Here is a 26971-nt window from a genome sequence, read left to right as displayed (position 1 = left end):
ACTGAAGCAGAACTTACCTCAAGCTTAATAAATTCTGTTAATGTAACAGTCAATGCTTCAAAGTATGCAGGGACTAAATATCTTGGAATGTTTGACAGAGGTTTATACATAATTTTTAAAATATCACTCATTTGAATAATTGCTTTAGTGATAAGTTTATTAGAATTATGTGGTAGTTTTCCCAAACGTTCAGTTAAATAATGGGCTAACCAATCACCTTGACGAAGATGTGAACAAATTGGATGACCTAAATCGTTTCGATCACGAATTCCTTGTAATACATTTGAAATGTTCTTTTTTTTAAAAGGCGAAAAAGATGGGTGACGAAAATAAAAAAAATGTAACATTACATTTGGATGACATGTAGGATGTATATTTACATCTTTGCAACAAAATACTTTAAAAGAAAACTATATATAAAAGATTTCAGCGATTTGGGTTAAAAATAACTCCAACGTTTAGCTCGACAGACTGATTTGACCTCTTTCAGAGAAATAGTAAAAAAAATCAAAATATCGAGTATAAATAAGCTTCAGAATACAACTATGTAAAAAAAGATTGTCCAATCATGTTAAAACCATGAATATGGAATTTTTACTGTGAATATGCCATTTGGTGTGAAATGTGTATGTAGGTCTGATGTGGAAAATCCCTAGGCAATGGTAAGAATAAATTAGTCTGTCTTATAGCTACACATTAAACTTGTCCGAGCATTCACGGAATGAGAATAAATCAATACACTTATTTTTTAGATTACATTATAGACTGTCCGTAAAAAACAATTGAAGACCCATCAATGGGGTTAAAAGATGGATATGTGGTATCACAAATCACTGGAAGTAACATACATAAACTGCTGGAAGCCGATTGTGTGATCTAAGCGCTATCTGAGGACTTAAGGTTCATGGGTTTAATCTTCGGTGTTGTCAATGTACACTGCCGAGGAGTCCTATAGTATGACGAAACAGCCGTCCAATACTTCCTGGTTTTCAAAATTTAATTAACTAAGGTCAGTCGGTAATGTAAAATATAAAATTCAACTAACTCCACAATTCTGTTCTCCTAAAAATAAATATATTTTTATTACTGTGCTAAGCAAATCGGTTATTCAAGGTATGTTCAAATATGGTAACTGACTGAAACAAATGAATCTAGTTCGCTTTTGTCCACAAAACATTAGATGAATAAAGAGTACTGGATCATAATAAATTAGTGACCAATAATCGCCATGGTACAGCCACTTGTAGTTTATATCATACATGAAGATTGATTTCCCCCATGTACCCACAACTTCGGCTGTCACTTATTAGCCATAAGAACAAAAGCCTTTTCGAACGATTTTTATCGCGTCGATTATACATCATGTTCACACTGAGTTGAAATTCTTGAGTTTCCAACTTTGTCAATGCAGCCAAGTCAACTGACAATAATAGGATAGTCTAAATAATTAATTGTTGTAAGCTGTAACTCATCTGTAACCCAGATAAAAAAGGGTTTCTTCGCCTTGGAAATTTATCCTTTTCTGATTAGCTGGGTATGTGATTACTGGTCGAAACATAATTTAATCACCAAGTGATGTGTCTGAAACATAAGAAGCATTTACCTTAAAGTTTTTTACTGACTAATATTATTTTTATAAGCACAAACAAACTGAATAAAAATGGAAAAAGTCCTTTATTTTTAGATAATTATCTTAAAAAACCAATGATTATCGTAGTCACTTGGGTTTGCACAGGTTATCATCATCAAATGTCTATGACCTAAACCATAGAAACGTGATAAAACTGGATGTGGCCTGGAACTACTCCACCTCTCATATAAACTGACTGGTTAATGAATTTAAGCGTACTTTATTCACTTCATTTAATCATTTATTTTATATGGCTAGTTTTTCCACATATTAATACTAATCAGTCATAATCGAAAATATATAGTGTTACAAATCACATTTTATACTGTCTAGTTTCGAACTCTTGTCTCAGTTGTTTAGCTTTATTTATAGTTTACAGCTGTTAAATTTAACCAAATGAAATTTGTTATGTAAGCAACTTGACTGTATATGACTTTGTAACTTAGTTGTTTGCATTGGTTCTTTTGTTCACATGCATACTGTGTATTATTGATTGCTAGTTTGTATTTTAATTTGCGTTCAACATTTTGTGCTGCTTATTTGTGCATTGACATAATGTAAAATACACTGAACTTTATTAATTAATTGTTGTTAGTGTCTACTATCAAGTGGTCCAATGTAAAGGTAAGTTCAGTTATTTTCCCGATCGATTTGAAACTTTCATCATAGTAATGACTATAAGCATCCGTAACTTTAGGTCAATCATTTAAATGGTACAATAATATTCAATTTTCGATTATCTCATCATGATCATCAGTTTATTTTTTTTTAAAAATTTTCAAAGCAGAAAACGGCTCCATGAAAGTGGAATAAGATTTAGTTAAAAAGAAGGCCATGATAAGATACTGCATCAATCAGCTTAAGAAAATGAGGTTGCTGATAACACATCACAGTGTGAGTCAGCTTCAGAAAGGTATTCCAAAAGAAGTAAAAACTCTTTTAAAAAGACATAAGCGCGTTGACCACATGAAATATCTCCTTAAATATCGATTGGAGTACAAATTTTGAAAGCTCTTCGCTAAGGTTCAATTGACTGACGTTCATATGATTATTGAGTGTTTATATTAGCATCCCAATCAGTCTGCGGTCTACTTGTATAATCGCTACTATTATTTGCCTTGCCGCAACGATCTTTGTATGTGAATTTAGTGAAGGTAGTCACTAGTCTGGTGGATGAAAAAGGGACAGATGAAGGCATTATGTATATATCATATCACTCTGCTTATTTGAAACTTAAATAACAGCAGTAACAACAGTTATTATAATAACAAACATGTTTGACTGCTATATTATTTTACTACTATTATATGAGCCTGGTACCCATCATGGAACAAAGACCACCGACTATGTATTTTCGAATAACTGTATCCTGGGCATTCCTTTTCAGTTGATTTCAATTGATAATCATGTCCAGATCTGATTCACGGAGCTGTGTTCTTTGGTCTGAATCTTATCCTTGTGAACTGAAGATTCCAAGTTAGGGCTCGTTCTGTGATATATAGTATGTACTATCTATCGCCAGTGTCTTATCTTAATTTCCTCTTCAATTGGTAGTTCATTTGTCCTCTACCTGAGGTGGTTATGGCTTATAATGTTTTGCCAATGGATGTGGTAATTCTTGTGTCGAAAGCTGTTAAAAATGCATATAATGTTATTAGTTTGTATGCGACAGCTGAGCGCTGTGATCTCCATGTCGAAATGATGCAGCTGAATTAAAGATATCCACCATGTCCCGTGCTTCTTGTAAAGTGTGGAGGTCTTCGTAATTCAGCCGTCAGCTAGCAGAAAGAGAAAATATTACAATAGATAACCTTATCTGATACCAGTCTCTACTTGGAATTCATCTGTCTATGAGTTGGCCTCCATGCACTTCTTTGCAATGTAGTCTACTGTACTGATTTTGTATGATAATAACATTCTTTCTAGGCACTTCATACTATCGAAGACGGTTCTATAAGGTCCTTATATCCATGCTGTCAAATGCTTCCTCGTAGTCAAGTAAGCTGATGTATAGTGGCTAGTTCCATTCAAATGACTGCTTAACAATGATCCATAGTGCCGTGGTTTGGTCTGTACACGACCGATTCCTTCGGAATCCAGCCTCTTCATTTCGAATTCGTGCGTCAACTAAATCTTTCATTCGGTTTAAAAATACTCTGTTGATAAGGTTGCGCGGCTCTCAACCACAACTATCTCCTTGTTTGCTTCCCAGAATCATGGACAGGTTGTTTACGGAGATCCATCGTGTTTCTTGAGGCATAGCACTCCTGACATTTTGAAGTTATTGCTTTGTTAATTCCTTTCTAGTTGTCCTCTACAGTAGATTCCTTTGTTTTTTGATTGATCACGTAAGGCTTGTAACTTGTTGCCGAGATCTATCTTGGACTGAATGAGCTTGTTATAATCTGGTTCGGTAAAAACTCATGTACTTTTGTGTATGAGTTTATGGGAGAAAATGCTGTCTTCGATGACTTTTTTAAAGATTTACCAGCTCCTCACCATTCTCATTTCTTGATCCCACTTTATGTCACCTCATAATGCAGTCATACTCGATATTGTCCATCCAACCTAGACGTTTAGGATCACTATGAGGATATTCAGATCCTTTTCTGACTGTTTATCTATGTCGAACTGCAGCCTCTTATAAAAGTGATATTTATCATCTTCGCTGTCATTGATAGGTGTATATCACTGGATGACATTCATCGTAATCTTTTCCTTCTTTGCTTTGAAGGATGCTCTAATGGTTCGGAAGGCATGAGTTTTTCATACTATAAGTGCTTTTCTTGATTCTTCGGACAGCATTAATGAAACTCCTTGTGCATTTTGGGAGGTTATTATTCATGACCGGATTAAAACAACAGGTTGTCTAGAGGAGCATCGGCTTTATGGTTTTCGGAGACTCAAGATTTTTACCATGACGCGTCGAAACTCTTATACATGAATACTTCTCAACCTCCATAAGTGAGCGTAACAGGTTCCCTCTGAATATCGTTTCCGCAGCAGGGTTACGCTTTAGGAAGTAAAGTTACTAACCATCTGTCCAACCATCTTCCTTTACCCGAGATTAGAATAGGGACTAACTTTACAGAGTCTTCAAGTGGAATTGCTGTATTATTCACTTCCACATTAAATAAGAAATATAGAATAAAGCCACGTAATTTGTAAAAGATTACTTTTTAGGCATGATTCAAGTTACTTATTGTCAGGTTATTTCTAAAAATCGTTAAAACATCTGGTATCCCCACCGGTTATTTCATCATCTAATGTAGATTGAAGATAAAGTAGAATCTGAATGAATTAATAAGAAAAATGGAACAAAAAAGGTGAGAGACACAAAGTATTAAAATTCATATAATTCTGTCTGTAAATTTGAAATTATACAAGAATAAAACGTTAATAATTCATCATGTTATGCTTGTTTCAAAAAGAAGCGAGGAATGTAGCAAAAATCCAATCGTAAAAAGGGTATGTCATTATATCATACTACCCACCGCTTCCTTTACCATCTCATCTGCTCCTGCAACCCATCAATGCACACGATCATTATGTAGGCTTCTTATCAGTCTATGTTTAAGCTGCTAAGTCTACTCATCGTGTTGGAAGCCAGACGAGATGAGCTTCGGTGTATCTATCAGTTCAGTATACACTGCTGAAATTCATTGGTGTTTCTCAACATTTCGGTTTACGGTACTGGTAGCAATTACTGCTATTTCTAAAGCTATTCGAACGTCATCCTAAGCTACCTTGGTGTGGATATCGCTTTCATGGTTAACTAACTGCTAATCTAGTTGTTTCATACATTTAGTTCTTTTTATTGTCTTCAATAGAGCAAGAAGAGGCATTAAGCAGAATAACGTGAATTCATTTTGTTTCGTTAAATTTTCATCAGCTACTTACAACGCATAATATTGAAAAGCAAAACTATTATAAAGTTTACATACTTCTAACAGCAAAAATGGATATCCATCATCATAGTGTAGTGAGAGTGAAAACAAATAATGTGTTGTAAATAAATATAGTATATGAGAGAAGATTCTGGAACATTAGACATAGTAACAAGTAATTAATTAATTAAATAGTGAAGCAGTTTAACATAAATTAATAACAATTAAGATATAACGTGAGTTGAAACCAGTCAATTAAAAAATAAATAATAAGGTTGTGAATTCGAAAGAGGTGGTGCAATTGAACGAGAGAAAATTACAAAAATAACGTACTAAAACGAAGATAAATTCACTATGCTAAGGATAGATTCGCAACTGTGTCATTTTAGATAAATAAGTCCTTCTTTAGTCGTTTGATGGCTGTGGCTTCGGCGAATTCGAGGACGACATTCGACTGTCGATTGGTGATGGTGAAAGACTTTAATCTGTCAACGTGATCCCCTTTGTCATAGAGATGTTTGCAATAGAACTGTAGAAAGCCTCAAATCCCATTGACCTGAGACGTTTTAGGATATGTTCCTGGAATCGAACGTAGGCCCATTTTACTTTTCTACTAATGTAACTCAGTCGGCGATAACATGTAGGGGGTACCTACCGATATTTGATTGAAGCAAAGAACATAATGTTTTATAAAAGATTATCAGCTTGGCCGCAAGATATGTTCTGGTCAGCACACGTTTAAATCTTCTGTTTATTGCCGCATAACATCGTCAACTTTCAATTCAATTTTTACTGTTCTAAGTATGTAAACTTTACAATCATTTTGATTTTAAATATTATAAGTTGCATGCACCTGATGAGAACCTATCGAAATTAAGTGAATTCACGTTATTCTGTTCAACTCTTTGTTCTTTTCTAGTTGTTCAGAAAATATGTTATTAACTTTTCCATCATCACGTCGAACTCTAAGGAGTTTTCTTGCTGTGGTTTTTCTGCGTCAAGTACAACCCAGACATATACTTGCTTGTGCTAGAGCATGACCTGAGTCTAAACATGTGCTCCAGAATGAGTGGCAATGTTTGACAGGGCCTTAATAACAATGGCTGATGGGAATGTAGTTTGTTTTCATCCATCGTTGAGTCGATTGTGCGTGTCGACATGCCAGATGATGTCCTTCATTATGCATACGGTTGGTAATTTTTAGAAATAGAGGGTTATATAAGCATAGTTGCACCAGACTGTTGCAATTTTCTGATCACTGAGCCACAATACCCTATGATCAACCCAAATGTCTTTCGGTTTAGTTTAGCCTATCTGCTTTGCAATCAGAATCACCCGTCACCATTACTACATATGAGCGTGTAGCTTTTTGAAGGAATTTTGGAAGTTTCCTATCAAATTAATGTTTACTTAATTAGAACTGCAGTCAGTGGGAACGTAGGCAGGGACAACGAAGAGGCAACAGTGTGTTTCCCAATCTTTCCGAGTTCTTAATGTCCTGTTTAGTCGGACAGCAGAGCACAAGAGACTATCTATGGGCTATCCAACCTATGAGAGCCTGTTCCGCTTTTGAACCTCATGATATACCTATATTAGTAAGGCGATGGAAAGCAAAGGTGGGATCTTCGAGTACACAGAGGTTAAATCACGTCAATTTTCTATATTGACAATTTGGGTCAAATAAATAACCGTACCTTGATTCTGTGTGAGCGTTCCGAAGAACCAGCACACATCGACAACGTGAGATTCGTGCTTTCTAGCTAAGATAGCCTATCGTCTTATCTGACACGAGGTTCGAACATTAAAAGTTCCAATATGTAGTTTACGGGACCAAGATTAACATTTGTTGAATTCGAATCATTCGAAGTTGTGGTTCATAGTAATATAAGTGTTTTAGAAGGGTTATTCGTGGGTTAGGAGAATTAATAAGGGGTGAAGTAGAGATGATCTTGGGTGGTGTTAGAGATATGAGGGCAACTGTCACTTTTTAAGCGCCGACATCGTGGGAGGATATTTCTTCTTGAGGGGTCTGAAAGAAAGTTGGGTTAGTGGTAGTTTTAGTGACCCGGTAGTGTGACTGCATTGCCTAGGGGCCAACTAGTTTAGGAATGTTTTGGCTCCAAACTTCAAAAAGCCGTAACCTCTGGAGATGGAAATTAGTGGGTTGAGGTGTCCACCTTTTCCAATCCTTCCATATCTTCCCTTGTGAGAAGGCAACATCGCTTAGATGCTAGTTGTTTGAGGGAGATACCTTACTGATGCCATACCCCTCTACAGTCAATCACTTGACTTCACTCTTCAACTTCTTTAGTTCATATTATCAACTCCAGCCAACTTATGATATCACTTGGTAATCGTTCAGTGCTGTCAGTGAATAACAACATATCATAGTCAATATAACTGAACTACAAAAATCAAGAATTCTCAGTTGAAATTCAATAATTCATTCCCAATTTTTTTCAAGTTATTGATTACATTTGAAGGTTGTTTCTACTAAGAAGTGACATGAACTACTTACTGTAAATCAAGGGGTAATGAATAATTTATAGATTAAATATAAAACATTTATGCGATAACTAAATAAAGAGAGAATGTTCGAGCAAAACTTAAGCTTAATCTCAAAAATCAGATAATTTCATAGATGATCGTTGAAAATAGAAAGGCGTTAGATAAAAATCTTTACATTTGTTGATACAATCATGATACAATCGTGACTTAGTGTAAGTCACTTCTTCAGAGAATAAATAGATCGTAATATATGCAAGTAATTAGGATAAATATCATATTTAAACCTGTCACTCAAAGAGTATATATGCCAAACTACATACAGCGAAAAAAACTACAATATTCCAAGTTTTACATTAAGCGTATGTGAAATTGATTTTTTTTTTATTATGGGTCAGAGTTTTGTTTATTGAAATAAAACAAAAATTAGGTCATCATTCTAAAAAGTAGATTTTATACGTTAATCACTAATTCATAAAGATTAAATGATGGAAAATATATGCGCAGTATTAAATTCTGTCTATAGAAAATATTCCACTACCTTTAAACCGTTTCCTTATTTATCAATTAAATAATAGAAAACAATATGTAATCAATCAATACAATCACTACACAAAATAAAACCAAATATCCATATATTGAAAAAATTGGGAAAATTCGAAATCTAAGCATCGCACACACAATCTTTTAATTGAATAATTTTAACACTATATCAAGACAGCGAGAAACAAACCCATAACTATTGAATCCTCTCAAATGGAAGAAACCACATTTCACCCGCATGTACCTGCAATGTATTTATCATACCCTTGTAAAACCAACTAGTTACAGTTATAAGTGGCTCAGTTTGGATGTTTAGCTTTTGTGATCCTGTCTTCCAAACCAGTAGCAACAACTCACAACTACTCAGATATTTGGACATTATTATTATTATTATTATTATTATTATTATTATTAATGGCTTAATTCAATACTATATTTTGGTACAATATAGAATTCTCAACATGAGGTAGTTCAACTAGAAACATGTTCAAGCATACAAATTATTGACTAATTAACTCTAACAACCTGTTTGTCACAGAGTATATGTGCTAGATAAGGTATTGTAGAACTTTTATACCTTTGCTTGCGTGCATGAATTCCAATGTAGTGACGTCTCGTTCTACTAGAAGACATACAAGGAGAAAGATGTAAATGGAGTGGGTGACTAATATCTGATAAGATAACATCTGCCAGGAGTTTGCAAGATTTTAGATGTTTATCTACAACCACATTAATAATGACCTCAAAAGATTCACCTCACACCCTGCTTACTGCCTTCAGCACTCTCTACAATACGGCAAAGTTTTTCCTCAAAAGCCCGAGAAAGAATAATGAAGAACAGTAACAAATAATAGGCTATATGCAAGAATTGACAAATCGTAAATGTCAAGTAATCCTCAAAGCATGTAACCTCTTTATACTGTAAGTCAGACGGAAAATTTTCTTCGATAGCAGTAAAACATAAGAAGACCAAGAAAGAACAGAGTAAAATGTGACACCAACATAAATGACTATCAACATTGTGTTCATCAAAGAACCTCCAATGGTACAAGCATTATGGGCTGCCAACACGGTGTTTAGGTGCTGTTCACCTCTCAGGTTAAAGTTAACAGTTTGACATTTAGACGGATTAAGTATGAGACCATTAACAACATGCCACCATTCAACACGAGACAAATCCAATTCATTTCTATGGGATGTAAAGAGGTAGAAATCGGCATACATACATTGAAACTGTCCGCATATTTCACAAAATTGTTTTCTGTGGAAGATGGCAGATCATTCGAAAAAAGAGAAAAAAAGACGGGAAAGAACGGCTCCTTGTGGCACGCCTTTATGAGACAGTAGAGACGTCGAACACTTTCCTCCAAACACGATGTACTGTTCTTTTCCAGAGAGGTAGAAACATAGCCAGTTGGTTATCCAGCTTTCAGTGTTGACGCTGATTAACTTGTTAAGTAAATGTTGTCTTGGTATAGAATCAAAAGCTGAAGTATGGTGCAGAAAAGCGCATCGAACATACTACTTACCCATTTCTAAGTTGAACACTATATTGTGATGCAGAACAACCACAGCAACTAAGGTGCTTCTTTTGCATCTGTAGGCAAAGTGATACGGATCAATAAGCTGTTTTATCGCAGGCTGAAGTGGAAGTATTAATAATTTTTCCATTGTTTTGAGGAAGGGTGAAGTTATTGCAACAGGTCTAAATTTCACATTCTTATCACCAGATACTTTCTTGGGCACAGGGATTATCTTCATCTTTCTCCACATTTTCGGTATGAGATTAGATGAGAAGGATCTGTTAAAGATAGTCGTGAATGGATAACATAGGACGTCAGCACATTTTTTTAAAAAGGAGGTTTGGGATACCATCAGGTCCTAAACATCTGGATGAATTAGGTGACTGGAGATATCTTCGGACACGAGTTTCAGTAAAACTAGGAACACAACCATTCTTCAAACTTGTGGATATAGGGAGCATTACATCAGCTGACGTACAAAAGACTTATTTAAGTAACAAACATTCAGCTGGCTATCGCTTCTAATGTGTCTGTCAACTGTAAGTTCTTTAAAGAGTTTCCACATACATGAAGAGCATTTACAAGATAGGAGTTTTTGAGTAAACATAGAGTTGAGACGTCTAATCTCTAGGTCTATTAGACCATTTAGGTTACTAACTTCAATAGAGTTTTTCTCCTTGTACTTTCTTTCTTTCACCCTTCGTAGTTGTTTTAGTTGTGGAGATGTAAGTTGATCGAAACTTACAAAAATGGTTTCCATGGGACAACAAAAATCAAAACAGAACTTAAGATAACAAGTGATAACATCAACGGTGTTTTTCAATGAGTCATCTATAAATAATCCCCGGTAGGTGCAGGAAACATGCTTTTCAACTTTTGGATATTTTCCTCTGGGTAATTCCTGTGTCTGACTTTTTTGGTCTGATGTAAGTGTGTTCTCATTCCACACTTTCCATATACTCTAAGTTGAACACGAATTATACAGTGGTCCAAGCTAGACAACAGAGCACGTTTAAGAGTTACATATGTACCCACACCATAATTGAAAATTAAGTCTAAATGAGCATCATTAAGAGCAGGAAAATGTACTACATTTTGGTGGCCTAGTGATCAAAGAAAGCTACAGTCACATGTATTGAAATCACTACATATAATTGAAAATGAACCACTGAAAACAATAACAGCAAATTCAGTGAATTCACCAGCGAAAGCAGATAGTGCAGATGATGTGCAGTCTGGAGTCACGTAGATGTTGGTAACATAAACATATTTGTTTGTATTTAAGTGTTTTGGACGACAACTTAAAGTTCAACAGCCAATAAAGTCGTTTGGAAATTTGAAACATGTAAAAGTAGGTCGACACCATTCACGTTTACAAACGTGGCTACAACGCCGCCAAACCTCTTTTTATTGCTTGATAGATCCTGACGATAGATATTGAAATCACGTAGTGATATTAGGCAATCGTCCTGTAAATCAGTTAACCAAGATCCTTGAATTGTGATGACACCAGAATTACGATACATGTTTTGACTTAGTAGGAATTGAAGATAGTTCATCTTGCTAATTAGGGATCGGCAGTTAGAATTTAGCAGTTCAGGTATCGACATATGATTAATGTTCATTCTCTTCAGTTCATATTGCCAACCACCACGATGTCACTGATCGCACTTTCTTGTAACTTGTACAGAGAAAGGTCATAGAACTTTCATAAACGCGCCTGAATATGTTATGTGATTAATAGACATATTGAGGTGTTAAAAAAAGTTTTAAAAAACAGATAACTTGCTGAAATATTTAAATGACAGGAACATGTAGCTCAGATATTCAAGTAGGCTGCCTTCGCTTTCAACGGTTAACTATTATATACAAGGGCTTCTTCTAGCCCTATAAAATTACGTACAGAACATGAAAATAACAGTACTACCCTCGGTGATGTTAGTATAAAAAAATGTATTCTGATTACAAATAATTATTATTGATGTTCAACATGTACTACGTGGTACAATTACATTCAGTAGCAAAGAGACTGAACAGTCTTAAAGAATAATAAAAATGTATTAATTAGTTTTTCTAAGACTCACACAGTTTAAAAATTTTAATGAGTTTAAACTTGATATCGACAACATTTATTTACAAGCTACATATTTTCCATTCATAAAACAAATTTTTCTGTTTAATTTACAGGTTTTTAATAGTACATAATAACAATTCCTTTATTGGATAAATATAGAACTGCAAAATCTCTGTGGGGACGATGCTAGTCAGCTGAGAACTTCAGTTATCTCATTTAGGTCAGATAATAAGAATGCTCGTGGATTCACAATAGAGTATTTTAGTTAAAACATACTTATTCAAAAAGGAACTTAAAGCCACTAATCATAGTATATAGTATTGAGGTGTGGAAAGTTTATAACCTACTAACAGGATTTTTTTAGTGTTCACCAATAACTCCTATGCTAAATTGTTCAGGATAAAAATATATTTCACCTTGTCCGACTACATAACTTTAAACGAGTCGAACAAGACAGATGCATTTCAAATGACACAAATGTTGCACATCAAATTACGGTATCAAGCGATATTAATTGAAGCATCATTGAAGATAAAATTACTATTTATCGATTAACCCTAATGTTAGTTTATGAGAACTACCTGAAAATAATTATTAGCATAGATAATCGAACAATTAAAAATTTCGTAAGGTATTCATGCAAAAATATAGTAAAACAGACAAATAATATAACAGGGAGATTTTAAAATAAGTCTTGCAAACAAATCTTTATAAACCTGCCATAGTAATAATAATTACGTGCTTGCTATTGACTAAGTACGAAAGTTAGCTCCTCAAACTCAAGTGAAAAGCTATGACTGGTGGAGGTCAACCATATAGAGTGTGAGATAGTTACCGATCAATAACAGTGCAAGATAGATGCACAACGACACGAATTGATTAAAGTTAGACATGTAAACCCGTGGGTTCCACCACTGTGGTCTAAAGTTTAAGCGCTCACCACGACACCTTAGGCAGTATGTAGAGATTGTAGAGCATATGAGCGAGATTGAAGGTGGTGGTTACAATCTTTGATGGGACTGTCAATGTGTACTGCTGAAAAATCACATACTGGGACGAAACGGCTGTTCAGTACTTCCTGATTTTCGATTACTGTCTGCCTAAGACACGTTCATTATGTAAACTAGAAGAAACGAGATCATGAAATTTCGTGACTGGTGGAGTTAAACTATGTCGATATTAATGTAAATATAACAAACAACTATAAATAACGGCTGAGCAATATCGTTAAATGACAGATGTTCGAAATGGATCCGAAAATCCAGAGGTCAAAGGATAACACACTGACATGATCTGATTCCAATTCCTTATAGGGTGTTATAAATTATCCTCAAAATTAGTTGTGTTATCATGATTATTACTTCTACTATCGGACTACTTAGTAAACTTAAATGAAATATTTAACGGACACAAGAATAAAGCAATTACTAGCTTTGAAAACCTAAAGTTATGTGTTGATGGTGATAATTACCAGTATATAACTTTTGAGAAAATATAGCTATCCATTTTAATTTTATTGAAGTCGGATAGCGGCTAGATGTGGAATCCAGGATGCACGTTTCGTCCTGCTTGAGACTCACTATCTAGATTCTATCTGGATTCCAGTGTTGATATCCACAATGAAACTCGAACCCAGTAAATTTCACTCCAATATGCCCAATCTATCCGCTACTAATTTCAAATAAGCACTGGATAATGTAACGAGAATCAATTGAATTTATAAGTGTTTGCATCTTCCTGTTGGCATTAAGGACTGGAAGTGATCAGCCACTTTTTAGAGTATGCACATCTTGAAAAGAGCGCTTCAATATTGTCAATTAATTACACGTATTTTTGTAATTTTGGGTAGTGATTAACAGTGGAATGCATTTTGATGTTAGAAGAACAATTGGATGATCATTTGTTCATCATACATTCTTGAAATATGTCACTTTACCTTCGAATAATTTAAATGTCATCCAGAGACTAATTAAAACCAACGAAGATTTCTCTACTTGTTTCACAGTCTAAATAAATTAGTTTTTTCAATTTAGATCAAAACTGTAGAAATGAGATTCGTTTGCCAAGTATAGTTTTATGAATTCAACCTCAAAACGTGCTTCTCATAGTTTATATCACGAGATGATTTGAGTTAGGCGGCCACTAAAAAAACAAGAAGCATTGGACAGATGTATAGTCCTGGAATGAGACTCATTAGCAGTATAGATAGACAATCCTAAATCGTGGCGCACACCTAACCTTTAGATTACTGGGCCGGCATCCAGTAGTTTACGTAACTACTTTAAACATGCTAGTTGTTTGAGGGCTAGTGATAACTACATGACAGTCAGGACAGAAGTAGGTAGATAAGAGTTTGAACTTGAGACCTAATGGGTGGAAGCTGAAAAAATGCTAAATCACATAAAGGTTTAACAAAAGCATGGAAGTACTCACTTGAAACCCACAATAAACCAACCAACCCCAATCAGGTATTTGATACGAATTAAAGTTACATCCATCAGCTAATTCTTCAGCAGAACATCTGAAGAGTAATTTGTTTAGTTCCAATAAATTCATATTGCCTAAAAGAACTCTGATCGAATTCGGCTTTAGTAACGAATTGTTTCCTGATGGCAAACTTAAAGGAATATAGGCATTTTCACCTTTACCCATAGCTTGACTTGTTCGAGGTTCATATAAACGACAATCAAACTGTAAATGAAAGAATCAATATTAAGAGAATTTACGATTGCAATAAACTATAACTGGATATAGAAGAACAAGAGATAATGATTGCCAAGTATGTGTTAACGATTTATTTACTCGATGTATACGTAAACAAATAAGTTCAACAATTTACAGAATAGAATATACTATGAAGACAGTATATTGGCTAAAGAGAGTCGATTAAAAGGAATATTGAAAACATTGTTTAATAACCAATTACCAGTGCGTATGAAATAAAGATATCATAAAATATCAAACGATACTACTCGATTGCTCTAAACGGAAACGAAGAACATTTCAATTTGCAATTCAGTGTCTTAAAGTCATATGTGAAAAGGAGGAGTAATAGCTTTATTTAGAACCTGTATGGTTATTGTTAAGTAAAAATAAAATATTTCTATAACTTGAAATGATTGGTTGTGTCAACAAGCATCTTGGATGAAATTAGTTTGTTTTCATCAGGAAATAATTTCGAAAAGAAAAACCAGTTGTCAATTTTATCCATTAAAGTGACAAAATATACAACGAAATTACATTTCATTTTGTATGAAATATAATCTGTACAAATAATCGTTGATATGTAACGTCACGTTGCATTAAAACTCCAATGAAATATTTTGTAATTTTGATACCAATTTTCGCTACTTAGTTTGACGAGTAATTCTGGAACACCATTAGTCCTGAATCTCCTCTAAATACAAATTAGTTATTAAGTTATTTGTAAACCTATTGATTGCTCTTAGATATCTTACATCCAAACAACATCCAATGCGAAATAGAACCATTTAGTTTAATGACCACATTGTTACACAATAGATAGAATACAAAGACTAAGAACTAGGCTAATACTACATAGTGTCTGATTTAATGTACGCCTTTGTGAAAGAAATATCCCAGTTAAGAAGATAGAGACTGTTACATAAACAAAACAATATTTGCTAATAGCTATATGCATGCAAATGAATTAGGCTTATATGAGTCTTTTCTTAACGCCTCTGTATGCTTATAAGCTAGGATTTTTTTCTTCTGATAAATTATGTAGCAAAGTTTATGTAAATTAAAAAAATTAAAAAGATTAGTTGTTGCCGTGCACAGATGGATTGAGCTATGTTGATAGTTGCAGACTGACTGGTTGGGGTCCAAACGATCAACAAAAGCAATGTTTGAAGACGTTGAACGATAGAACTGGTCACAATGGATCTACTCACTCTTTATCTTGGAGTACTTATAACTTTTATTTTACGAATTCATTCTTTCTTCTCAAAACATATTTTTTGTGCTTAATGTTGTTACAACCAGAAATAGTGTTACTACTTCTAATAATTTCTTATTTATTTTGATAATTTCATCTTACGGTGCTGACATGATGTGGCAACTTGTGCTGGTGAACATATGTCGCAGGTTCTATGTTGTATCAGTCTGATTAACTGAAACTTTACTTCCAAAATGACTTAGGAACTAGATGTATATTTCATGAACGCATTACAATCTAGTTGAAATTCAACGGTATCAGAATAATCTAAAAACAAGACTCCAGTATAAATCCTCTGCTCATAGCTTGAATGATTGTGATATTATTGATTTCATATTTTGATGAATTAGTCAAATTCCAATAGTTGAAATACTAGTTGGTTGAGATAGTTTGTCCAAAAAGTTTATATGAAAGAAGTCGAATAAAATCTTTTAAAACGTCAGTGCATAGTGACTATTGAAAAGAAATTTCATGTGATAATAGGTTTTCCTTGAGTAACTAACATCTCTCCAATGATAGATACTGGATACAAAATATGAATAAAAATTCTCGGAAAATACCAGTCCTAAAACTGCAACATTTTACTTTCAAACAAAGTTTTATTTAGTCAGTCGTTTAATTATTTACGAAATGGTTTAAACTGTTAAAATATATTACATCAACAATTGTCATGCATCATTACTAGCTTTTGGTTTCGCAACTGCGTAAAAATTAATCCGATTTCTTCTTCAAGTACTTGTATAGGTTTGTAACGTGAACAACTGAGAAGCTCCAGTAACCGGCAGAACTTCATCAAAATACACAAATTCATCATGGTCAAGATTATTTTCTTCACTTTTTTTTACTACTGCTAACCATCGCGAAACAGTATCAACTTCAAGAGTTTATGAACAACAAAATGAGACCTTAAAAATTGATGACAACGACTTGCGCCTATATCAGATGACATTGCGCTCCCTGTAAAATAACTGACTTAATGTTAAGATTTCTTGTCTTTGGATAGGATAACAGACTTATTCAGCAATCCAGTAGTATTAAGTGAAATCAGTGCTTTCAAGACTCCTACAACAGATTAAATTTTGATTTTAAAAAATATGATCTCAATATGGTAAAAACATATCATAGTAAATGATGCGGTTTATTGAAATATCCAATCATTTGAAGGTTTATAAAGAGTTTAAATTAAAGCTTACAATCAGAATCATCCATTAGATTTTTTTCACACAATTGTAGATGTATCAAGTGGGGTCAAATTATTTTAACTCACACTTTTTTTTTATAAAACTGCCTCTTAAACGGTGACTGACTATTTGAAGATATTAATAAAATAGAGAATCTTCTGAACAAATGCATGATAATTGCCAAGATCAGTATCGAATATGTGAAGTCTCAAAAAATCCTATAGAAATCAGTTTCACTGAAAACTTTTATCACAATAAGGTGATTGTTATAATGACCTATTCATCATGTTTAGAGACTAGATTTATGGCTATAACAAAGTGTTGCAAATATAAGACTTTTAATTAATATTCGCTGAAAAGATATTCAAATACGTCCTCTAAGCGTCGGTCACATATCTCAATAATGGGCTTTATTTTCGAAAATGATGCATGAACGCTCAATAACTATGATATAAGAGGGTACTCAAGCAGTTGGCCAGTAGAATTTTTAAAACACTCTTTACAAATGATTGATTTTGAAGTTTTACGAATAAAATTGTGTAGACTTTTATTATCAACAGTGGTGTTATAGAAATAAAAATAATAATGAAGTAAACAACCACATGTACAAAACTAAACTAACCTGTTGGGACATGAAATTATGTAAATCTGCAATGGCTTGTAGTTGGCTATCATCTAATTTAATTGAAACAATTACAACTGATCCCGGTGGGAAATTGTAAAATATTAAACTATCCACCATAACACCATGTTCATCTGAGTAACTTTCTACGCGAAATGTTTTACTTTCAGTGGCTGGTACATTTTGTAAAATTGAGTAATTCATACACATTAAACCATTTATATACTGGAAAAGGAAAGGGGAAAAGAAATAAAAAATTATCAATATAGGGTTGTGGAGATTGTTGAGTTTTAATTGAGATCATAAACCAATCAATGTTGGACCACCACTGAAAACCTGGAAGCACTGAATGGCCGTTTCGACCTAGCACGGAACAACTCAGTAGTGTGCATTCACGATCCCACAAGCAGAATTCGAACCTAGGGCCATAGGTCTCACGCGCGAACGGATAACATCTAGACCACTGGGCCGGTATCTAAAGGTGTTAATGTCTAATTGCAATCAATCCACAATATTGCGCGACCACCTTTCATTGTCTTCGGTGGGTAACTCAGTCAGTCAGCTACAACGTTAGGACCAGGCACATATGTACATCGGTCCGAGATGCCATACCTTATTAGCACAACAAGACGAACACCGGGCTTGCCTGTCGTGATGACCCAACTGAGCTATATTGACTGGAATATATGTTCCAGTAGGTTCTACCATAACTCCGCCTGTAGCTCTTCTAGAGTTACTGCTGGTCCCAAGCCCGGGTAAAGGAGGAGGGTTGGGCATGGGGTTAGCGTCCCCATCCCGTAGAAAACTAACTCGCTAAAAAAACGCTTACCAGAAAAAATAATTCAAACCATTTTAACTCTGCCCTGAGAGTTAGAAGGTCTTCATTTAGAAGAATTATGACGCTTCATGGTGAAAGCCGAATTCCTTCGGAAGCCACGAGGCCGATGCCCCTTCTAACAACCAGAGCAAAAATTTTTATAGGTACATGGAACGTTAGAACAATGTGGGAAACCGGGAAGACCAGCCAAATAGCAACGGAAATGAGGAGATACAACTTGGCAGTACTGGGAATCAGCGAAACCCACTGGACCCAAGCTGGACAGAAAAGGCTAGCTACGGGAGAGATGCTGCTATACTCCGGTCACGAAGAGGAAAATGCTCCACACACACAGGGAGTTGCTCTAATGCTGTCCAAAGTAGCACGAAATGCACTTGTAGGATGGGAATCCCACGGATCCAGAATCATCAAAGCATCATTCAAAACAAAGAAGGAGGGGATCTTAATGAATATTATCCAATGTTATGCACCCACCAATGATAGCAACGACGACATTAAAGATCAATTCTACGAGCGGCTGCAGTCAATCATAGAGAAATGCTCAAGAAAGGACCTCACCATTCTGATGGGAGATCTAAATGCCAAGGTCGGAATAGACAACACTGGATATGAAGATATTATGGGACGACATGGACTGGGAGAGAGGAACGAAAATGGAGAAAGATTTGCAAATTTGTGTGCATTCAACAAATTAGTCATAGGAGGCACAATATTTCCACACAAACGTATACACAAGGCTACATGGATCTCACCGGACCACACTACAGAGAACCAGATAGACAATATTTGCATCAAAAAAAAATTCCGAAGGACAATGGAAGATGTGAGAACCAGGAGAGGAGCTGACGTAGCTTCAGATCACCACCTAGTTGTAGCCAATTTAAAACTGAAGCTAAAAAAGAACTGGACAAGTGGACAAACAGCAATACAAAGGTTCAATACAGCCTTCCTTCGAGATACTGACAAACTCAATGAATTCAAGATAGCTCTCAACAACAGATTCCAAGCCTTTCAAGATCTACTGAAGGAAGAAGAAACTACCATGGAGGACAACTGGAAAGGCATCAAAGAAACATTGACTTCAACGTGTCAAGAGGTTCTGGGCCTAAAGAAACACCATCATAAGGAATGGATCTCTATAGAAACACTGGACAAGATCAAAGAAAGGAAGAACAAGAAGACAGCAATTAACAACAGCCGAACACGAGCAGAGAAAGTCCAAGCACAAGCTGAATACATAGAAGCAAACAAGCAAGTGAAGAGGAGCATTAGAGCCGACAGGAAGAAATACGTGGAAGAATTAGCAACGACGGCAGAAAAAGCTGCTAGAGAAGGAAATATGAAACAGCTCTACGACACAACGAAGAAACTATCAGGGAAATACAGTAAACCAGAGAGGCCGGTCAAAGACAAAGAAGGCAAGCCAATCACTGAAATTCAACAACAGCGAAACAGATGGGTAGAATACTTCGAGGAACTCCTGAATAGGCCGGCTCCAATGAATCCACCGAACATCGAAGCAGCACACACAGATCTTCCTATAGATGTCAACCCACCAACGACGGAAGAAATTAGAATGGCCGTCAGACAAATCAAGAACGGGAAAGCAGCAGGACCCGACAACATACCAGCTGAAGCACTGAAATCAGACGTCGAAGTAACCACAAGCATGCTTTACCCTCTATTCAAAAAGATTTGGGAGGAGGAACAAGTGCCAATGGACTGGAAAGAAGGACACCTCATCAAGATTCCAAAGAAAGGAGATCTGAGCAAATGTGAAAACTACAGAGGCATTACACTACTGTCAATACCAGGGAAAGTCTTCAACAGGGTGTTGCTGAACCGGATGAAGGATGCAGTAGATGCCCAACTTCGAGATCAACAAGCTGGATTCCGAAAGGATCGGTCGTGCACAGACCAAATTGCAACACTACGGATCATCGTCGAACAATCAGTTGAGTGGAACTCGTCACTATACATCAACTTCATTGATTATGAAAAGGCATTCGACAGTGTAGATAGGAGGACATTATGGAAACTTCTTCGACACTACGGAGTTCCTGAGAAGATTGTCAATATTATCCGGAACTCATACGACGGACTACAGTGCAAAGTAGTGCATGGAGGACAGCTGACAGATGCATTCCAAGTAAGGACCGGAGTCAGACAAGGCTGTTTACTCTCTCCCTTCCTCTTTCTTCTGGTGGTCGACTGGATTATGAAGACCTCGACATCTGAAGGAAAACACGGAATACAATGGACAGCTCAGAACCAATTAGACGATCTGGACTTCGCAGATGACCTAGCCCTCCTATCACGTACACGTGAACAGATTCAGATAAAGACAGCCAATGTAGCAGCAGTCTCTGCATCAGTAGGCCTCAGCATACACAAAGGGAAAACCAAGGTCCTCAAATTCAAAGCGGAGAACAGCAATCCAACCACCCTTGATGGCGAAACTCTGGAAGATGTAGAATCCTTCACATATCTGGGAAGCATCGTCGATAGACATGGAGGTTCAGATGCAGACGTAAAGGCGAGGATTGGCAAAGCAAGGGCCGCATTCCTACAATTGAAGAACATATGGAACTCAAAACAACTTTCAACCAATATCAAAGTGAGAATCTTCAATACGAACGTCAAGGCAATTCTACTGTATGGAGCTGAAACTTGGAGAACTACAACAACCACAATCAAGAAAGTACAAGTATTTATAAATAGCTGTCTACGCAAGATACTCAACATCCATTGGCCGGATACCATCAGCAATAGCCTTCTGTGGGAGAGAACAAACCAACTTCCAGCTGGAGAGGAAATTAGGAAAAGACGATGGAAATGGATAGGACATACATTACGCAAATCGTCAAACTGCATCACGAGGCAAGCTCTAACTTGGAATCCTGAAGGGAAGCGGAAAAGAGGAAGGCCAAAGAACACATTACGTCGGATAATAGAAGCAGATATGAAAAGGATGAATTACAACTGGAAGGAGCTGGAAAGGATTGCCCAGGACAGGGTTGGATGGAGAATGCTGGTGAGCGACCTATGCTCCTTCACGAGGAGTAACAGGTGTAAGTAAGTAAGTAAGTAATAACAACATATTTAACCTCGCACTGCATGTCGCCTGTTTGACTGGCAGACAGCTTGATTGTGTCTTCATGACCACTTTTTGTCAGTCACGTGAGAAAACGCACAAATTCTCACAATTTTAGTCAGGTGTAAGTAAGTAAGTAAGGTTCTACCATGCCAGGCAGGTCGATTGGAGAACGGACAACCAGCATCTGCGGCGATGCTGCCTTCTCACAAGGAAGGAAGGGGTTAGAAAAGGTTGACACTAAGAATCTCACACCTCACCTCACGGATTTCCGTCTCCGGCGGTAAGGCCCTTTGAAGAATGGAACTAACACGTCAAAAACCTCCCACGAAAAAACCGTGCGCGACCGGCCTCAAGCAGTTGCCCCTGGGCTCTGCGGTCACGCTCCCAGGTCGTTAAGGCTAACATTAATCCAACTTCCTCTTTAGGTTCCTCAAGAAATACCCTTCCACGGTGTGGGCAGCCGAGAAGTGAGATCAGACCTCATACCCGTAACAGCACACGAGACCAAGTTGGTCACATTCAAATCCTTCCTACACCTCTTAATACCACTCTAACCTCCCCGACTAACCCTTTTCACCACTATTTTTCACCTTGCACCGCTAGGACAAACGATTTGAGTACGCGGAACGTTATTCCTGGTCTCCTGAAACCACGCTCTAAACTACATGTAGGAGCTTTTAACATACGAACACTGTACCAAATAGGACAACAGGCTTCCTTAGCTAGGACTTTAGAATCTCGTGCCATAGATGTGTGCTGCGTCTCCGAAACGCGCATACAGGATCCGAGTAGCGTCATTCATTTGACATTACCATGTCAAAATAAAGAACCAACTCGATTCACACTCCGTGTATCTGGAAGCCCAGACGCTGCTTCTTGTGGACTCGCCGGCGTAGGTTTAGCATAGAGCCGTAGGGCAGAACTAGCTCTCTTAGACTGGATCCAAGTAGACAGTCGTTTGTGCGCTGTCCGACTGAACGGAACAGTAAGAATCCGGAAAGATAGGGACACTCGTCGTTGCCTCTTCGTCGTCTCTGCCTATTCTCCCACTGACTGCAGCTCGGATGATGTAAAAGATGAGTTTTACAGAAAGCTTTCGGACCTTTTCCGAAAAGCTAAGCGCTCGGATGTAGTAATAGTGGCCGGTGACTTTAATGCTCAAGTAGGTACACTAAGCGATAGAGAAAGACACCCAGGTGGATCTTATAGCATCGTGACTCAAAGAACAGATAATGGCGACCGTCTGTTGCAGCTATGCTCAGATAACCGCCTGTTCCTTGCAAATACTAACTTTAAGCATAAGGAAAAACATCTTTTAACATGGCGACCCCCTAATTCGTCTGAACGTTGGACCCAAATAGATCACATCGCTGTCAGCCACCGACGGAGGGGCTCGATAGAAGACTGTCGCTCATTCTGGAGTACATGCTTAGATTCAGATCATGCTCTAGTGCGAGCGCGTATTTGCCTGGGTCTTACTGGACGTAAGAAAGACATTCCAAGGAAACCTCTTAGGGTCCTGTTTAATGATAGCCAAACTAAAAGTATATTTCAGGAACAACTAGAAAAACAGTTAGGCAGCCATGTATGTGATGCCCACCCCGAGGCAGCATGGAATGATATCCGGAAAGCTGGGGAAACAGCAGTGATATCTGCTAGTACGGTAAACCGTAAGGTTAGGGAGCAACACTGGATCTCAGCAGCATCTACCGCACTGATAGATGCTCGAAAACTCATTCCATCTGGATCTGAACATGAAGAGCGGAATCAGCTTAAGCGCAAGCTGACAAGAAGTCTACGCAATGATCGTGAACAGTGGTGGGTAGCGAAAGCAAGAGAGATGGAAAAGGCAGTGGCAATAGGTAATAACAGACAATTGTTCAGACTCGTTAGGGAAACCGGTATTAGGAACCCGACTGTTAGCGAAACAATCTCAGAGAAAGATGGACATATTGTACATTATCAATCCAGGAGATTGGATCGATGGGCAGAACACTTTAGGGATCAGTTCAACTGGCCTTCAACCACACTTCGGTTTCCCACGATCTCCAGTCAACCTGAATGGCAAGTTAATGTAGGTCCTCCGACTCTTTACGAAGTTGAGCACATGATTATTATCAGTTTAATACAAGATTCGATCTAAGTTAGACCATTACTGAAAACCAGTCGTACACTAGGACGAAACGGCCGTCCAGTGGTTCCGGGTTTTCAAAGGTGGTCTAACATCGATAGGTTCATGATATCAAACTACAATAGGACTGATATGAATTATTCTTTGGTTAAGAAAAATGTGTAGATACTATGGTCGGTGAGAATGTTAACTTTAAAGTTTTACTATTAAAATCTCGTATCATGACATTTTGAATTCAAAAAAGTTTTTTAATATGTCTACATTTCCATTTGAAAGAATAGTATGAATATAAAAATATAACTGCACTAGCGCCTCTCTTTTAAACAACTAAATATACGTTTAGACAATGAAGAATACAATATGGACAGAGAATAAAACAGGTTTTCAAAGCACAATTAATTGTGATGATCCAGATTAGGCATGTTATTTATTATCTGATTTGTGTGGTGATTGATGATTTGAAACAAACAAGATTGGTCAATTCTAATCCAGAAAAAATGTTCCCACAAACATAGGTTACATAGATTCCTGAGTGTTATGGACACATTACCAACAAACACGCTGAAGAGTTGTTAGGTCCCGATAAGCATAATGAATGGTAACTTTTGAGATCCATTTATGGACCAATGCTATGAGTATATTTTTATCGTATAGTTGTTAAATAACTAAACTGTTCATATTCATGTCCCTCTTATTATGAGCTTTATTTTGACCTATGAACTATTATTATACGATCTACTATTCTTGAGTTATGCCCTGTCTATTAATTACTACCTCCCTCATTCACAGCCACATGTGGCTAATTCTTTTACAAATGTTGTTTTATATTTTATTGGTACGATGTGGTCTGTCTGGTTGGTATATAAACCCAGTATGATTGAAATAAACGACTCATATCGCAGAGGCTCGGATTGGTGTTCTGGACTTAACTGGCTGGGCTAGTCAGTCAGTCAGGACCAATAACGACTCTAGACTACTCGTACGTGTTTTACGCGTCATTGGTCCGATCGATAAGTCACTGCTCTCTGATTGGCGGTATCCAGCGTCATTAATATGCTTGATGGGAATTGCTTGCGATAATTCTTATTGATAATGACAGCTTTGATGACTTCCATTTACTTGTTGAGTACTTATTCGTTACCTCAATACATAGACAGCAATTCATGCCAACCTGGGTGAAAGTTTTGCAGATAAACAGACAGGTTTACTTCGCTAAAAGAGTATCATCAGTCAGATAATCCTTCTATATCACATTTAGTTTGCAGGGTTGATTCCACAAGGAATTATAATTGATTTAATGATTAAAGCATTTAATTTCCAGCAAACAGGTCACACGTCCGAAACTGGATCTAACTACTTTGGTCTGGGTATCAAGCTATCATCGCTAGCTTCCACATAAAACAATATGATTCAAAGCCCAACATATAAACTTTTACTAGTCAAGTGAGTTGCATTTACTCAATTACTATAGTCAAGAATTCATTAATCATCAACCGTAAACAGATGGTGACATTATAACACTTTTATTTTGCATTTTTCGATTCTTCACAATACAAGAAATACCACGGTTTAATGATATTACTGAAATCCAACTTCTCCGTACGATACACAAGAAACAATCCAACAAAAGCTAACATTTTGTGTCTAGTTGGAATTTTAAATTATCTGTTCGTTCATACTGTTTACTTGTGCTATTATTCAAATGCAGGTCCATTTTCTGCGTTTAAATTACTATAACCTGTTAAAACCAGAATTTCAAAGAGTTCCATACATCTTTGTCGTATAAAACCTGATACTCATTACAACATAAATGAATACATGGACTAGATTCAGTACGCTAACAATATTTCAACTCAGTGGTTTGACAAGTTAGTAAATATATTAAGTAATAAATGTTTACATTTTGAGAGGCAACGACGACCTTAAATAATTTATGCACTAGATAATTAATCATTTATTGAAATCAATGGAAAATGTCAGTAACAAATGGTCGAATATTTATACAAATTAGGCATAATAAATACGATAGTTAACTAAAAATACATTCTATAAATTATCTCTATGTGATAAAATGCCATAATGTTATCATTTTATCATTTAGCACAAAGAAACCTACTGCTAATTGACTTAGTAATAATAAACTAATGTTTGAATACAAAATGGGCACTGTAAGTGCTCTCTTCGGGTTGTAGTCACAATCGAAAGTTAGATCTAAGCAGGACCAATGTAGCTTCGATAAATGCTAGATACATTTATTGTCATCTAGTATACGGCATTATGGCAATCAAAAGCGACCTTTATTTTAATGGGTCAATTATTTTTCGATCAGTAGTCTGTTCACTAACTAAGTTGTAAAAATTAAATATTATATTATGTTTATCCACTAATCGCATATTCGATATAATCAGCGAATTATCATCTAGAATAATCAGTTTACAGTAAACTCATTAGGTCATAGGTTCAAAATCAGCTCAACCAACTGCGATTTAGGTAGCTAAGTTAGCCTACTGCACAAATTTACACAGAAAATTAGCTCAGACCTGAACACATAAATTTAGATTTGGCAAAAGAATTACATTGTTATGTATTATTAAAGTGAAACGATAAACAGCGGAAACAACAATTCATACCTGTGGATTCTTTTTAAAATCTTTCTGTGGTGGATAATCCCCTTTAAATGTCGAGAGTATTTCACATAACAATCTATTCACTCGTCCACCCAACCGAATTGGATGAAAATCTGAATGGTGTGGATTAGGTCCAGGATCATGAAAAGCTGTATGTGTTATCAATAGGACAGCTTCACGAGTTTCTGGACAAAAACGTGTCACACCTAATACATTTGGTGTAATCTTTAAAAAAGAATGAACAAATATTAAAAAAAACATGATAACAAGTGTTTTCATTGTTATTATATTGACATATTAAGTCAAATTATCGAATGAAATTTTTAACTGATTTAAACAAATTTACCAATTGCCG

At 36.2% G+C, this 26971-nt stretch overlaps 1 protein-coding gene across 2 annotated transcripts in view; it reads right to left on the bottom strand.

Annotated features, from left to right (window-relative positions):
- Nucleotides 1-26971, bottom strand: part of MS3_00002958 (uncharacterized protein) — a gene marked incomplete at its 5' end in the record, with an annotated part of 52066 nt that overhangs the window by 12272 nt on the left and 12823 nt on the right. The window contains 4 exons of one of the 2 annotated variants that reach the window (XM_051210630.1): nt 18-293; nt 10095-14853; nt 17924-18148; nt 26620-26841. In XM_051210630.1, the coding sequence (XP_051070642.1) occupies nt 14554-14853; nt 17924-18148; nt 26620-26841 (747 nt within the window). In that variant the 3' untranslated portion in view covers nt 18-293; nt 10095-14553. The remainder of the gene's footprint in view (nt 1-17; nt 294-10094; nt 14854-17923; nt 18149-26619; nt 26842-26971) is intronic. The other variant, XM_012936973.3, reaches the window with a different exon arrangement.

The sequence above is a fragment of the Schistosoma haematobium genome, chromosome ZW (genome assembly GCF_000699445.3).
Source record: "Schistosoma haematobium chromosome ZW, whole genome shotgun sequence".
Lineage (NCBI taxonomy): Eukaryota > Metazoa > Platyhelminthes > Trematoda > Strigeidida > Schistosomatidae > Schistosoma > Schistosoma haematobium.
The sequence above is the reverse complement of the archived record's forward strand: the minus strand, read 5'-3'. Positions and strand labels throughout refer to the sequence as shown.